We start from the raw sequence: 16,645 nt of genomic DNA, 5'->3' as shown, positions 1-16,645 counted from the left end.
AAATTTTGCTTGCCGCCAACCATGGTGGCGGCCTTCCCTAAGCCCTTTCAAGGCTTTGATATCTTGGCCCCTGATATTTTGGCCCCTCCACTTTTAATACGTTTCGCCGGCCCTGTTTAGTGCCATACTTAGAAAGTTCAATTACTACACAAATGTCAATACTTTAAAATTGTTGCAAAAAGGCTACAGGGTGTGAGAAAGATTTGTTCTTTTGCGCCCCAAACATCCTTCATGTGCTGACGGACAAAGTTTTGGAGGTTACCGCCCTCGTACCCTCTTTGGCAACACCCGGTATGTCACGATAAAAAAGTACCCGGAAATTAAGTTAAGGCCACAATGAAAAGTGATTGAAAAGTGAGTTGAATCAATGTCGTTACAGTACTGTGTTATTCCATGTACACGTTACGTTACAGTACTGTACATCTCAAATGGATAACCTATGCCAAAATTGAAGTTTTGTTTTTACTTTTATTTTCACGAATGGTTAAGGTCATCAACCGAATGCCAAATGTATTTGGTTCTCAAGAGTGTCGTCAAAAGGTAGATATTTTCAATCGAGTAATAAAAATTGCTTCACAGCTGTCGTAGTTGAGAGCTTCACTGCCGTCGAGTTGATCCCTTTCACGATCTTTCTGCTAATTCTTGTTTAGAAATGTGTAACAACTGAGCGGGGAAGGAAAATGAAGGCCAAACTAAGAGATCAGTTATTAAGAATTGTTATTTAACTCAAGTTCATTATGCCGATTCTTTGTTTTAAAAATGACAAAAAAAAGATTTTAACTTGCTACTGCTACTGCTTCAAAGCTAATTCTTGCTAATGCCAGAGCTTTATTACAATCATCAAAAACTATGATACCTCTTGAAGGGAATGTTTACATGGAGAGTAGCTTGCATGGCTAACTGGAATGGTTCTGATATCTCATAATTACCAACAAATTATCTTATATCCAATGCATTAACACTCGAAGAAAGCCCGAAGAGATTTGATTTGATTGGATCTTACTTAAAGCAGGTTGAGAACTTTATACTCAAGAAGCTAGCTGGCTGGCATAGCGGGAGCACTTCGCTTGAGCGTGTATATGATATAATGTGTGTCACAAACATGCTTAAAGCATGCTTGACTGGCTACATTCCTTAATGCATCATGGGATAAATTAATTAGGGTAGTTTATCAACAAACAAACTCTTGGCTATTAATGATCTAATTAGGGTACCGTACCTTGTATGATAATACTTATATATATATATACGTATTTAACTAGTTCCAGTACACCACGTCATCTTACGAAGTTTTCGTTTTAGAATTTGATTTAGCTGGACAAATAATGCTTTTTATTAAAAAATGAAACTAAAGATATTTTATCACAACACTCAATAGAACCAAATAAAAAACAAAAATAAGGATACTAAGCTACATTGGCTCTTTCCTTTCTAAATATAATGCTGAGGATGAAATTATATTTTTAAAGGAAGTTTTTTATCTAAAATCTATCTACATCAATATGTATGGATTTGGAAATCAATTTTCTACCTGTACTACACTACAGAGAAAAGCATACACAATAGTTACGTGAAGTAAGAAAAATGTTGACATTTGGTTCATATAAGGAAGATCAAATAACAAATTGTTCTGCAAATTCTTTACTTTTTACAAGTTATGATACAAGATATTGTGATTAATTGGGAGGTGGTAAGTGAACACCAGTCATACAAAGCCTTCTTGGAATCATGAACTGTGATTTGCGTGGTAAGCTTATAATTATAGGACATTTATGGTTTCTTGCTATAACAATATCTACATTGGCTATCGAACATCTTGGAGCATTGGTCTGATGTCCCAAATCTAAAAGAAATTCAGAGTTGCGTTTGTTACGTCGTTACTATTGAATATCAACGAGCAAGGAAATCTAGACAACAATAAAAGATGTGAAAACTGTCTGCTGAGAACCGTTCTCGGCAGACAATGAATTAATTGCGGTGATAACTTTCAGTTTGGTTGAAATACTCCAATGAACAAGGAATAAAACGTTAGTTAAGATAACTGGTTTTCTATTGACAAAGGGTTTATTTAGAAATGACAGAATTTAAAAGCCTCTTTTCAAATTCTTCAGAGCCCAGAAAAATTTACATCCTTCTTCTGGACATTTTCGTCAAGCTCTGTAATCTTTCTTCTGAAAAAATTGGGCGTTGACTGGCTACATTTACTTCTTTTGCTTTCGTTTGCTTTCCTGACTTTATTTAAAGACCATAGAATGGCCATGTTTTCCGGCCTCTGATACTCATTTTTCTTCACTAGAATCATGTAACGTGATTTCTACTCTACGTCTTATTGGAGACGGGGAAGGCTATCAAGATTTTTCAGTATGCTGAACTTTTTTCCTGATTAATATCTAATAAATTCAAATAGGGTAGTCCTTGAAAAGTGCATCTACAAATCTCCTTGGGAAATCTGTAATTGTCCTCACCTTAACGACTTTATCAGCACCACACGTGAGCAGCCTGCCTTTGCTGAGATCAAGCGACATGTCAGTGATCATGTGTTTTGTATCGTGGAAAACTGCCAATGATGTAGTTCTGCAAAATAGAGTTGGATAAATGACATCGTGGGAAATCGAACACTCGTAGGCATGTGTGCATAATTAAATAGTCTATTCCATGCGAAAAACAGCATTCATATCCTCACAAGCGATTGAATAATTGAAATTGCAACTTTCAAATATGAGCTTTGGCAAAATTTTAGAACAGATATAGTGCATAAAGGTTACCGCATCAAAGCTCATTTTCTGTGGCTGAAGGTCACGTGAATCAAGAATGACTTAACCAGGGCATACAGAAAGGTTGATGAAAATGATTTGTAGTCAAAAGAAAAACAAATTGAAGTTGAAAGCGGAATGAAACCTTAACAATAGAAGACTAATCATAACTTTAGAAGGTTATTCTATTTCTTCATGTGTAACATTTGGTTTAAGCAACAAACTGCTTCATGTGTTATCTTTAACAGTAAGGAGAAAATTAGCAAAGAAACTCACTCTTTTTCAGTTAACTGATTATGACATTCTTCACAGAGCCTTACGTCGAATTCAAATCCAAGGAGAGGTAAAGGTGACGCCTTTTCGCTGCATTTATTGCAAACTGCACGTCCGCATCGTCGACAATGGTGCTATGGTTCAAAATTCATACTCTATTAGGCATTATTTGTTTTTAAACAATCTGATAAAGTCGCCCAAAGATTACTGTACCAGACTTTCATTTTTCAACAAGAAACAATTAAAGCTTTTGCTACAACATTCAATCGGCCTTTTCAAAATTGCTAACATCATACCTATATATGCAAAGTCTTAGAAAAACTTTGTTTACTTGTAGTCATGTAACGGTCTAGCGGGTGCTAGTGCTAGCTAGCATCAACAGGCAGGCACTTAGTTTGCTTAGCTGAAAGAAACCCACATGTATTTTTACGCAGTATTTTGCTTGTGTAGGTAAATCTCATATCCTGTGAATCTCGATTCCTTTAAAAGGCTGAAACTTGCTTGATTCCTTTAAAAAGTTTTGGTTCTGGTGAGTATTTTATGCTGTTAAAAGAGGGCATTAAAAGTTTGTTTTATGATGAAAACAGATCCAGATAAATCCAAGACAATCAAAATAGCCGTGAATCAAAATATGCAACTCGAAAGAATAAACAAATGAAATACTTTATACCTGTAGCATAATGGCACGAAACATAAGTAGCGATGTTTTTTATGCTAATTAGAACTGAAATGCGATGACTTACTTGTCTTACACCTATAACTTTTTTCTCCATCATGTGTTTGAAATTCCAGAAAAAGGGTTGTGAACATTTTTCGCAAATATCGCTTTGCGACCAATTTGGTGTCTACAAAGGAAAAACGGCTGATCATAAAAGTTGAAGGCTAATCATGACACTCGATAGCATAGGCTCTTCAATACACACGTTGATCTATATAGTCTTGGTGCTACATTTTAGTGAAGAAGCAAATATTTTGCCTGGAACCAAGGTTTTAGATTTCTGATGCCGCAAAGACCATTTTAGGCCACCCTGAGGTAAGAGGGCTAGTGGGCAACGGAACCTTGGAACAGAACAATGAATGGCCATTTTAGGAGCTCATCAGAATTCTGACTACTGTTCAAACTAGTTATAATTTCATGATTTGTCGAAATAGTAGATCTGAGAGTTCTTAGGCCTTTCTGCGAACACCTCACGCCCCTTATTTCTCGCGACTGGCCTTTTCCTATATCCGCTTGCTTCCCTTACCGAGAGAAGATCTTTCCAATTAGAAAGATTTTTGCTAATATTTACTAAACAAAAAGAACTAAGGAAACAAAAAATGTATCATGGCTGCTCGTCTCCTCAAAATCCTTGAAAATTGACTTGTAAATTCACCAGACATTTTTTTCTTGACCAAACTAATTCTAAGCTTAAAGAATTAAATATCATCAAAAAATGTCTGCAAAAACAAGTAATATGCATGTTGGCATTAAGGCAATATATAAGGTTCCATAACAGCATCATAAAGCAAAAAATATAGGAAGATTCTTTCTAAATGTGTCCGTTATTCCAAGAAATCACAAAACTTAAAACATACTTCATCTCTTTTTGTCTTCATATCCCAGATAACGAGGATCTGATCTTCGCTTCCAGAAAATAACTTTTTACATTGAGGCACGTAGGCCAAACCCCTAACTTTGTTTCTAAAACAAGCAAAACATAACAAGGATGAATAAATTAAACCCACGAGATTCAGTTCAACTTTGTAGATTTCCAAGTTTCAATTTTTAAATAAACATATTTTTGTGCATTGCAAAATACCTTAAGATTGACAAAAACAACGAATAAAAATAAAATCTCAACAAAAGAGTGAAAGAAGAAAAAGAATAAACCGTACATCCAAGATCCTACAATATAGATAATAGATTTGGGAAATTTGGCAAAGCGAAGTAAACGATGAAAAGATTCAAGCCAAACTGACGAGTTTTCAAATTAGGTAACACGAAACAAGCAATTCCAAATTTCTTACACATGTCCCTGGAGCTCTAATGCAGTTCCTTGTTTCCCTCCAATATCCCAAATTATTACGGACTGGTCGAAGCTCCCAGAAAACAGCCACTTATTATCGGAATCCCATGTCAAACACTGGATGCTTCCTAGGCACAATTAGAAAAAACGGAAACAGGCATTAAATAGCTACTAGTGGTCGACTTTAACTTAATAAAACAGCCCAGAACTGTATAGCATCAAACGTTGAAGCTACTTAAACTTCTTAGGGATACACAAACCACCACTACAGGGGTGGGGTGGACAAATTTTGTCATTCGGCGGTTACCCTGTGTGACGATAGGCGGTCTCCCTCAGATAAAAACCGTTCATCCCGGGCGCGCCGAGACTGAAATGTCCGCCCCTGCACTCCCTACCCTAACGAATTAAAATCTTCCCTCATTTTACTCTTTAACAACAGCCTTGAAATCTTCCTTTTACTGATTATAACCTAAACTTGCCAAAAGCCAAATAATTTGTTTGTGCCCATCCAATCAACAAAGTGTCAAACTATACCAAAGACAATCTTATCAAGATATTACAAGCAAATATCAAGCAGAAGGCATACTCGCAAGTAATGTGAGCATTGCAAAAATGAACGTTTTTAAAAACAAACCTGAATGTCCTTTCAATGTGGTGACATGAGTCAAGCTTTTTTCCTCATCGCTTAACCTTAAAACGCTTATTTGTCCACTAAAATCTCCAACAAATACATATTTTGCATCAGCATCAAACCTGGTTTATCTGTTAAGGTTTACCACAGAAAAAAACTTCCATGCAATCTAACCACAAACAATGCATACATATGAATAACTAAACTGGACTTGACATTGACGAAGAATGAACAACCCTGTAATAAAGAAAATCATAACAAACAAAATGTACATTGCCTTGTACTCTTTAATAGTTTGACTCTACAGTATAAAAAAATATTTAAATAACTAGGAAGATCTTAATTACCAAAACTTTGGAGCATGGGTCTTAAATCAAAGACTGGCTCTAAAAGCTCTTAGAGCACATCACAGATTAAAAATTTAAGAGAATTCTTTGTCAAGACAGGGAAATTTGATATTCATAAATCTCTGCATAAAATTATTTGCTCATTTGAACTTGCAGAGGATAGAATATATAAAGATAAAATTTAAAACTCTGAACTTCCTGTCAAAACAGAAAGGTTAATTTTATACCTTCAAAAGGAAGTTTTTGAATTTATCCATATTTTCACTCAAGAATTCAAATTAGAGATTCAAAAATGAACTGATAACAATGAAAATATTAAATGAAATTTGCAATGAAAAGATACTGCATACAAGTACACCAGGCTGTTGTGTTGTACCCACCAAACCTTCTTCCTTCAACAGTGCTATGCCATTGAAAATATTTATCATTGCCACAACTCAGAAGCCAGCGGTACTCATCTGAGTATATAATCGATTTTACTGTCTTTGTATGAGCTGAAAGTAAAATACAATTAATCCATTTGACGGAAGAAATTCTCTTTAGGGAAACAACATTTTGACTGAAATTTTTTTTGAAATTCTAAGTTATTGTAGACACAAAGGGCCATAAAGGAAACATGTTGTGCTATATTTTTGCAGGAGCTTCTCTTGCAAATCTAAAGCACATTCTAGAAATAAAAGGTATAAAGTAATTTCAGACAGACTTTCTTAATTAGAAAACAAAGTCATAAATCCAGCAAAACTTTAGATAAATTTCTGAACTTACCTAGATAATTTCTTTCATGGCTTAATCTATTTAGATCTTCTGAAAGTTTCATTTCCTACCAAAGAAATGAATGATCCAGTCAGGTAAGTGGAATTCAGATGCTTGTTACAACTACAAACAACATGCAATACAGCCTTGTCCAAGTTGTTTATTTTATTATTTCGAATAGGCACAACATATCCTTATGAGTTCTAATAATTTTAATGAAACATCATTTGGCAATTTCTTTTCATGCTATTCTTTTAATAAGGACAATTCAAAAGTGGATGTTTGTGAGGTTAGAATTCAAAATATGTGTTTCACATACCTGTACTGACAAAAATTCATTGGAGATAGGAAAAGTTAGAAGAGCCGAGCATCAAGGGTTTTGCACACCTTTCGATGAACACGAGGAAGTAACAAGCTACCCTCTCTATCCCAAGTATAAAATATGGCAAAGAGGATATACTTAAAAGTATATAAAATGTAGCAATAGTGAGAAAAATATATGTTGAAACAGCTTATGGACCAGGAAAATATGAAAACAACTTTTAAATCATACATACTGCAATAGTTCCATTTGTAAGTCCAACAAATAACTTGCTGCTTTCACCATGGTAAAACAGGCATGTGCAAGGAACTAGAAATTTATGATACTTTTTGATTAAAAAGTTGATAGTGAAATTGAATAAACAAAAAAAAGAAACTTATTGATTTCAACTGAATATTAGCCTGCCCCCCCCCCCCCCCCCCTCCAAAGTATTCAAACAGAAGCCAATGTTACATCAATTACACAAATTGTAAAATTTTTACCAGCGATTCATTTTATTTCTAAAGTAACAAATTTGGAGAGACATCCATGAGACAAATTGACAGCACAGAACCAGTTAGGAATCAATCTAGCAAAATTTCAATGAAATGGTAATGAATATTTGCCTAAATGTCAAGGATTTTGACATTGAGAAGGCCCTGAAAGAGTTTAGAATTCAGTTGACAGTTGAAAATGCACATAGTTGTGTGACATGGGGAATACTCTTGTTGAAAAGTTGAAGGTTGATTTACATATCCATTAATATTATTAGATGGTACTTTCTGGTAAGGATTTTTGAGGATGGCAACATTATATGCAACATTGACAGAACAACTTCGAAAAAACAAGATAATGACCCCATTAGGCCTAATTAAATCCCAGACCATTACTGAAGTTCCTCCCTTTTTTGGGTTTGGTGGACAGGACATTTGGTTATCTAATTCTTTAGTTGTTTTCCAGATTCAGAAGACTCCAGAATCATTTTTTAAAACAAAATCATTTGAGAAGACATTATTGGCCCAGTCAGTGCCAAGTCATTCTTTTGTGACCTTACTCTGTTTTGCAAGTGAGTGCAGTTACAAGCTGAAGAATCAGGCTTTCTTCTTAGGATACAAATTATAATTTCATATTTTGAAAGAGTATGCCTGACTAGGTTTTTGAATTGGATTTTGGTCACAAAACTTCATGGTTACTCACTACTTTAACTCTTTTAAAACCAACAAATGTGGCTTCTTCGCAACCACTGCTACAATTATTTTGTCTGTCTGAGAAGATTTTTTTCACTTGCCTGTTCTCAATTTTTCTTGCGTAAACTATTCTATTTGAATAACTTGCAAATACTATGGGCAGTAGACTTTTTGTAGCCCATTTTCCATGCCATCCTATGAAAGAACTGCATGGCAAAGAATTTTATGACCATTCACTTTCATTGTCCATGTTTTAAGTCTTTCTATTTTGCAAAGAAAAACTTTTTTTCCACTTCTGAAAATAATTTTTCCAGCAAATATTTTTAGAACAAAACTTTAATATGTTTGGTGATTTATTCTGCTTATTTCCCGAGCTTGATGATTTATATTCAAACATAAACTTAATAATACTCAGGCCTTTTTGCAAAGAAATTTTCACAAGGGAACAAACTGTCCATGTGGATCAGCTTAGGAGGGCACGATTGCTCTTCCAACAGTACTTGTTAAAAGAAGTCCTTCAGGACATGAGAGGGAATCAAGGTATCATCTACCCACAACTGCCTAACCTTTGGCTTTCTTAATGTGCAATTACTGCCAGTTTGTAACCAAAACATTTGATGTAATGATTTATAATGTCAACAGTGAGGAAATGATGCTTTGTTTTCATTAACAACTTGACCCTTCATTCAGGAATACCCTAACTTTTAGGGATGGACGAAAAGGAAATAAGTTAAGTTTCACCAGCTAAGTAAAAACATAAGATATAGCTTGAAACCAATTAAAACTGCTATCTAGAAGTTCAAAATTTCAAAGGTCTTCTTCAGTGTATGAAACACATCAGATTCCAACTCCTATAAAAAACGTTCAGCTAGAAAGCCTCAAGAAAAAAACCTTGATGACACTGCGGGAAAATGTGAATTGAATAATGGTGGCAACAATAGTGATATTTCCTGCTAACTTTTTTCCAAGTGAAACGAAAAGGCCTGATTATTCTTTTTCACTTAAATGGCTTTAGTCAGAGTTAGGCCAATAATTTTGCTTGACCATCTGAATACCTCTGGGAGGGGGGGGGGGGTGTGAAGTGGGAAGGAAGGAATTCAACAAATAAGCCAGAATCAAGGCAAAAACTAAAAGAATACCTGGCATGAAATGACAAATACTAGGCCAATATTGCCCACTGTCTCTTTTTATCCAGACTCTGAGGCTTCTAAAATAAAGTTTGAAATGAAATTTGATTACTGGCATGCTTTTGTTAGTTATAGAGAAAACTACTTGTACTATAAATGGAAGTCAATTTGCCCACAACTTCATTCAGGTGAAAAACACAGTTGGCATTTGCTACTTGTAGCATGTAATCAGCTATGCATCTCGTTTAGGCACCTGTTGTTATCATCAACCCTGCTGACTAACCATTTTTTTAGTCAATGAAAGCTACCAGCCACTCCCAGACAAGCAGTAACCTGTATTAAGATTTTAAAGGGCACAGGAAAAGCCAGTGTTATCAATCCATACCCTCTCTTCACATTGTTGGTCATTCAACAAACTGTCATTGAAGGCTATACTGAGATTTGCTCATTTAATATGGTCCACATGCAAAATCCATCAAAACAAGAATAAATGCATCAAACTAAGACCTGTAATAGCCTGTCAACTCTAATACCAGCCCTAATTATTTCTTAATGGGGGCAATCCCTTCTTCACAATACAGCTAAATTACAATTCCTGGCTATTTGAATCATTTTATCCCAGTTTGTTTTTGTGTAGGAAAAATGAGTACACTATGTGGTGGGTGGAGGGGAACGCATATGCATATATATATATATACTCTAGGGGTTAAACCTTTTAAGCATATCATGACTGCAAACAGTTAAGTACTTTATAACGGTTTCAACTTCAAAACAGCAACTCAAGTATACATAAAGAACAAAAAGCTACAACAGCATCATAAGTGTACAAGTATTCTTTGTACACAGCCACAGGATACCTACCTTTTCTTTTCAACCAGTAGAAGAATCATTGAACTCACTTTTTTATAAGAAACAAAGGTCAATGTTGAGTTTCTTAACGCTTTGTAAAATTTCAATATTTAGTTTTTATTAAGGGTTTCTTAATAAATACATTATACATATACTTAATTTTAATGCTAAGGGATCTTCCAACCGAATTTTATTGCAGCTGCAGCTCTTCAATTTTAGACATTTGTGAAACTTCTGTAAAGAGACATTTGTGAAACTTTTGTTGACTCTCCTAAAACTGCAATACTTAGGCGAAAAAAGTATATATTTTTATTCTGTGTCGAAGTTTTACGCAAACCGGCCAATCATATATTGTGAAATTGTTGAGTTCTTTGTTATTCAAAAGGCAATTGTTTCTTAATTTTTTTTACATGATCGTCCATTACTTGTTTTTATAGCAAGTTTCTAATTAAAAATGCTACAATAGTTAAACCAGCAGAAGAACAGCGATGACTTTTGATAAAAATTCCCAAAACAACCAGATCGTTGTCAAAACATTGACCGCAAAAGCAGCCAGCTAGTGTGTCATTCAAGCATTTAACACTAGATTTCAGAACAGTGCAATAATAATCACATGACCAGTTCTGCAAGGAAAAGACAACCAACCAGTCAAGCCCAAAGGGGGCCTACGGCAAACAAAGATGTTTTTTTCGTGTTCAATTATACATACTTGTCTGAAGACACTGTGATAACTGCATCTTCGTGAGGTACAAAGCAAGCCATGTTAATAGCATCTTTGAAACCTTCAAGCTTGTTTAAAAGATGCGGTCTGGCCCCTTTCTTTTTTCCGCCTTGGCTTTCGCTCTTGATATTCTGTGAAGCCATCTTCGTCAAAATCAGCATACTGTGCGATTGCGAAAGCCGGAAGTGCGAAGGAGAAAATACGTCATAAGTTAACTTACTACCTGGATTTTATCCTTCGTATTGTTAGCAAAAACGCTTTAAAATGACCCATTGGACAGATTTCCTTCACAAAAACTATCGATAAACTGAGGAAAAACTATTTACTAACATTTTGGTAGTATAAGGTGTCATTTAATATCAATTACCTTACTATATATATTTCTAACGAAGTAATTGAACATCCTATTGATAATTCAACATACACACCTAAACACCTTACTGACAATTTGATTTAAACACATCTTAATCAATCCTTTAAATTACTTTTCTGCAAAAATACTTAAACATATGTTGGTTATTTATTCTACAAAAATGATATTGATATGATAAACTTTGCTATATGTAATTGGCGTTAATTTCGATTTGTAATAAGATACTCTAATTCTTAAGGGTATTTATCAGTTCTTCTCTTTAAATACTTCTTCACATAGTTCCCAGAGTCCGACTCGTTAGCAAGAAGCATTGCTTTAAGGGCTTTGGCTTCATGAAAGCCTTCCCAATAGCAAACACTTTTGTTTACAACCCGATGCGATTTGATAGATTCGATTGGCTCCGGGCATCCCATCTGACTTTGTTTTCCACTAAAAATTGGTGCTTGCCTCTTCGACTTGCCATCTTTGTACTCTGTTTGCACTTTTTTCCTTTTTACTATAATATTGCACAGATCACATTCTAGGCCTGCAAACATTCTGTGAATAAAATTAACTTTGTCGGCAGGACTATGGATCCTCCATTTCCGAGTATTCAAATATTTCCTTAGTCGTTCATTTTCTATTCCCTTCTCGCGATGCCTCAAATATTCATTATACATGCTATCATCCTTGTCTAGCTCTAACAAGTACATCGCTAATTGTTTGGGACTCTCAAAATCAGAAACAAAGATTGCCGAATGGTCGTTGGGCATGAATTCTCTTGCATGGCTTGACCCCATATACACAGGCACAGCACCCACTTCTAGGGGTCTGAATAGCTTTTCTGTCATGTAGTCTTTGCAGATTGCGTTCTCAAATGCCAGGTGAAATTTGTATCGTGAAAGAAATTGATAATATTCTTCGTCATCAAGTTTGTGGAATCCATCGATGTCTGAAGGCATCTTTCTGTTGTTCAGACAAGGTCCATACGAATCAATATCAATAAATCTCATGAGCTCCTTTACGTAACGGTCTCTGTCTGAAGGTGGATTGCAATCCCTTTGTAAATAAACCACTGGAGCCAACTTTGAGTTTACCCTCAACCTGGAAGAAACAAATGATCAAGCAGCAGTGTAAGAAGCACGATTGACAGCGTAACCTTGACAAACCTTTGAACCCGAGCGCTGGCAAATCGAGGGAACATGACAGGAAAGTGGGGATGGTGGGGTGGTCATCGTCACAAACTATTACAATATGGTATGAGCCCGTCAATAGTTAATTGATACATTCTTTTTTATAAGAACCAGTAAATTTAAGTTCAGGCTGACTGTTCTTAATTTTTACTGAAAATCTGAGGCTGGATTTTTCTTAAATTGTTCTTAAATTAAGGGGGTGATGGTGTAAGCAGTGCTATTGCTAGCTTTTTCGCTTTAAGGAGGTGTTCAGGCCTCATTTGCCAACAAAGTGAGTGAGATAGCCTTAATTTGCTGACAAATTTGAATATTCACCGAAAAGAACCCACACATCGCTAAAAACCCTCAATTTTGAGAAAAAACGTTGTTCAAAATTACATTTTGCAGAAGCCCAGCCTCAGCTTGTTCTTAATTTGTTCTTAACTTTTGACCAGTTTTGAGGCTCGTGTTCTTATAAAATTGTTCTTATAAAATTGTTCTTATAAAAAAGTAAGTGGAAAAAGATTACCAATTTAAATCTCTCTTTATCCATTTCATTGTCACTTTGTACGTGTGACACCGTATAGTTAAATACATTTTTTGGACGTTACACCTTATATCATCTTTAAATTAACACAAAATTCGACGACTAGAAAGCCCACAGAAGCCTACATTTATGTTCCAAAGACATAGTGAGGAACATTTTACGTAGCAAATGATTCTCAACTATGATGAGTTATTTATCCAAAAAAACAATCAAATTAAAAATATCTATCAAAATTGAAAATTGTTTAATGATTTAGTATTTTGACGTTAGAGAAGCCTACCATAAAATAATTAGACATAATATTCGGCAACCAATTAATTTATAAAATGCCGTTGTCAAAATGTGACCTGCAACCGGCACTATAAAGCAACTAATGAATCGCAACAAGCAACTTGAGCATACCTGTTCTTCTCTTCAGTTGATACAAAATATTTCGAAGTTACCCAGTCATTTGCGTCAACAATAAATTGTGTTGTTAAAGGATAATTTGATTCTCTCCCAAAAGTAGCCGTGTAATTGAAAATTCTGTAAGAAATGAAATAATAACATAAGTAAAGTTTCAAATGTGACAAAAATGTCTAATTTGACGACCAGGTTCATGACATACACCCTTTTTATAAGAACAATTTTATAAAAACACAAGCCTCGAAATTGGTCAATCGGACTTACGATTTATGAAACGCAAATGAAACTTCAGCAGCTTCTACACTGACATGCTCGAATTTAACAATCGTTCTTGATTATTAAAACAATCGTTCTTGGTAAAACGTTTATAAGATAAAAAAGAAATCATTTTAAGGGAGTTTCAAGCATTGCCACCCGAAGCCTCTGATGCAATTTTATTCAACACTATCGTTTACTTAACCCTTTACCCTCATATGCACCACTAATGCCATTCACATTTCTTAAGTATCTGTTCCACAGCTTATTTTTCTCAAGCAAAAACATTTAATGATAAAGCACCCCTTTATTGTTTCTATACCAGAATGCTGCATTTTGTCCTTTCCAAAATCCATGTGCATGATGTGACAAAACAAAGATCATTTTTACAGCAAATGAATAGTTTTAATTTTCATATATAACTAATTCTTTCAAGTTCGAAAAATCATATGAAAATTCATGAAAATGCCAAAAACTAAAACAAAGTATAACAAGCCTTTTAGGAATAACCCAGATAAGAGACTTCAATACTAGATAAAACTTAAATAAGACTATACCATTTCCTATTCTAAACCTTTAAATGCATTTTCTCAATATTCTTATCAGTTCAAAATCTAAAAAAATGTATTTTTGAAAAATCTAGCGTATATTTACTCAATGCCATCTTTATGTGAAAATATCCAGTTATTTTTTGGTGACTCTTCGTGTATCAAAGCCCACATGTGACCAGGGTTCCTTGGCAAGGGTAAATCATTTGCCAAAAATGATGTCCCATAGAAAACAAATGCACTGACTTTTGGGTCATCTCTTAAAATCCTCTTATTTGTTGAAAAGCATTTGCCAGCTGAGCAGTGCAGTTCGTGTTTCTCTTGACTATCATCATGTGGGTATGGCTCTTGATACCACCAAAGTATGATCGGAATTTCATTCTCTGTTTGCTCAACATTTGATTTATGTTGCAGCGACAAGGGGACTGCACCCTCTAACAGAGATAAAAAAGATAGAACTATAAAGGAAAATCAATTAAAACTGAATTCTTAAGAAAAAATCCCAATGATTCATAAAAACCTCTTCATAAAGTAAAAAAGGCATCATATCGTCACTTGACTCCTTCTCGCCCAATTTCTGATTATTATAGCCCCCTGATTCAGAACTCTACAGTATCTCAAATTCAGAGCAAAATAACTTTAACTTTGTTTACCTGATATGCATCCTTTGTTATCTTTACTTTTCTTATGGCAAAAATCAGTCTCTCCAAACACATAAGAAGTCAAAATAACTGGAAAAAAGAGAATATGATAAAATAAGTGTTGTAATGAAAATAACATAATACATATTTATCATAATGAATGCTATGCATGTAGTTTATAAACCACTGAATATCCATAATTAAGGAAATCGCTACCTTGAAGTGAAATTCTTATCAATTTGGCTTCAAATGAACAAATTGATATAATCAAACACTCCCTTTACAAAAGTATTGCACCACCACAAAAAGGGGAATGGTGCATGAATTATCAAAAACTATTGTTATGCAAAATATGTTTGTTTTTAAGGGGCAAATGGGTCAGAACAAAAATAACCACCAATCAAAACGTCAATCTATTCAGAGCACTTGTTTAAAAAACAGTAACAAAACGTCTTTAATCAGCTTCAAATTTCAATAATTTGACAGGCACCGCAATAAGCCTCCTTGGAATGGATGTAAATATTTGGGCAATGTATTCTTGTGGAATTTTGCTCAGGCCTGGAGAATTCTTTCAATCAATGATTCTCTGGATTTTGGACAACCTTCTGGATCATGGTTTGAAACTTTTTCAAATGAAGCCAAGCAATTTTAATGATGGTAAAACTGGACTTGATTCTGATTGCGGCAAAGTTTGGAAATAAATCTTTGTAAAAAGGGTTTCCTCTTACTCCATTCATTTTTCATGTTGTATTTGTGTGAGACATTTGTTATACTTTGTCTTGGAGGATTTTGAGCTGAAAAACCTTGCTTCTGCTTTGAGTTTTATATCTTTTAGTGTCCTCAAATTTAAACACCTTAAAATGAAACAGACAAGTTGTCTCTCCTCTAACATTAATTTTTTTACACAAGCACTTTTTTGTTTTTATGTTAGTAAAGCATTCTCTTTCTAAATTAATCTTTTCCATAAATATTGAATAGCTACTTGCCTCTCATTTGATATCAATTTTTCTCCTTGAAGCAGGGTCTTTATTTCTACAAACAATTTGTACGGCAGCAGAAAGATTTTCAAGAATCTATTGCCCAAATATGCTACAAATTACGCCTGTTCCACCATGATCATGCATTAAAATGTTTGGTAGGGTTCAAAGATTGACAAAATGTGCAGCAATTATTATGAAGGAGGTATTGCGGTATTTTGTGAGGGGAGTGTACAATAAGCAATTATTACCTGTGCATGCAACTACTGCTTTGAAAAATGCATCATATGAACTGGACCTCATAGCTCTGTGAAGAAGAAACGTGAAATAAATTTATTTTTAAGTATAATCGATCAGACAATGGCAAAAATGGTTAAGTATACGTATACAAATCAAGGTGCTTAAAATCACATATATCTTTATCACAAAGCTTCCATTTCTAAAATAACTTAGTACTTCTAAAAAACTAAACAATGGAATTTGCCGCACTTACCGGCAAAGTGTAAATATTTAAACGGAAAATGTAAAAAGATCAGTGATAAACTATACGCACGTTAAACTGAGATCTGAAAATTGCATGCAAACCAAGATAACTGTGAAAGACTTATTCTTTCAAAAAAAATAAAAACAAGTAAATACAAACCAGGTCAAGTCATTGCAGTTGGCATTCTTTTGTAAGCAGTAGGTAGCCATGGCATCTTGCATGACGCTGCTGGTACCTCAGAAATTATTATGGAAAATTATTGTCAAGCCTCATTCTGGAACACCAGAAAGAGGGCATTCAACTCAATTTTCTTTAA

General features: G+C 34.6%; 2 protein-coding genes across 5 annotated transcripts; both read right to left on the bottom strand.

Annotated features, from left to right (window-relative positions):
* Positions 1 to 700: 700 nt before the first annotated feature.
* Positions 701 to 11,121, bottom strand: LOC148957274 (WD repeat and FYVE domain-containing protein 2-like). Its single transcript, XM_089115598.1, has 12 exons — positions 10,937 to 11,121; positions 9,391 to 9,458; positions 7,321 to 7,394; positions 6,776 to 6,830; positions 6,354 to 6,504; positions 5,667 to 5,785; positions 5,034 to 5,160; positions 4,602 to 4,707; positions 3,770 to 3,871; positions 3,030 to 3,160; positions 2,466 to 2,574; positions 701 to 1,843 (listed from the first exon to the last, which is right to left on the bottom strand). The coding sequence occupies exons 1-12, from the start codon at positions 11,107 to 11,109 to the stop codon at positions 1,805 to 1,807; spliced, it is 1,254 nt and encodes a 417-aa protein (XP_088971724.1). The 5' UTR covers positions 11,110 to 11,121; the 3' UTR covers positions 701 to 1,804.
* Positions 11,122 to 11,251: 130 nt separating this feature from the next.
* LOC148957273 (GDP-fucose protein O-fucosyltransferase 4-like) lies at positions 11,252 to 16,628 on the bottom strand. 4 transcript variants are annotated; one of them, XM_089115595.1, is made up of 6 exons: positions 16,489 to 16,628; positions 16,097 to 16,152; positions 14,881 to 14,958; positions 14,334 to 14,661; positions 13,422 to 13,544; positions 11,252 to 12,404 (listed from the first exon to the last, which is right to left on the bottom strand). In XM_089115595.1, the coding sequence occupies exons 2-6, from the start codon at positions 16,146 to 16,148 to the stop codon at positions 11,555 to 11,557; spliced, it is 1,431 nt and encodes a 476-aa protein (XP_088971721.1). In that variant the 5' UTR covers positions 16,149 to 16,152; positions 16,489 to 16,628; the 3' UTR covers positions 11,252 to 11,554. The 4 variants fall into 4 exon arrangements, with proteins under 4 accessions (XP_088971721.1, XP_088971720.1, XP_088971722.1 ...); XM_089115594.1 differs by lacking the exon at positions 16,489 to 16,628 and adding an exon at positions 16,399 to 16,441; XM_089115596.1 differs by lacking the exon at positions 16,489 to 16,628 and adding an exon at positions 16,339 to 16,402.
* Positions 16,629 to 16,645: the final 17 nt, after the last annotated feature.

Source organism: Rhopilema esculentum, unplaced genomic scaffold (genome assembly GCF_057945365.1).
Source record: "Rhopilema esculentum isolate cy_ngs unplaced genomic scaffold, ASM5794536v1 HiC_scaffold_34, whole genome shotgun sequence".
NCBI classification, from domain to species: Eukaryota; Metazoa; Cnidaria; class Scyphozoa; order Rhizostomeae; family Rhizostomatidae; genus Rhopilema; species Rhopilema esculentum.
Note: the sequence above shows the minus strand (reverse complement) of the source record. Positions and strands in the feature narration are given on the sequence as shown.

Excerpts from the sequence above, each read along its gene's own strand:
- LOC148957273 (XM_089115594.1), bottom strand. The coding sequence starts at position 16,424 with ATGCAATTTTCAGATCTCAGTTTAAC. Across the intron at positions 16,153-16,398 it reads TTTTCAGATCTCAGTTTAAC|AGCTATGAGGTCCAGTTCAT; the intron begins GTGCGTATAGTT and ends TCTTCTTCACAG. Across the intron at positions 14,959-16,096 it reads AGCAGTAGTTGCATGCACAG|TTATTTTGACTTCTTATGTG; the intron begins GTAATAATTGCT and ends TCTTTTTTCCAG.
- LOC148957274 (XM_089115598.1), bottom strand. The coding sequence starts at position 11,109 with ATGCTGATTTTGACGAAGATGGCTTCACAGAATATCAAGAGCGAAAGC. Across the intron at positions 5,161-5,666 it reads CACATTGAAAGGACATTCAG|GAAGCATCCAGTGTTTGACA; the intron begins GTTTGTTTTTAA and ends AATTGTGCCTAG. Across the intron at positions 3,161-3,769 it reads AAGTTATAGGTGTAAGACAA|CACCATTGTCGACGATGCGG; the intron begins GTAAGTCATCGC and ends TTTGAACCATAG.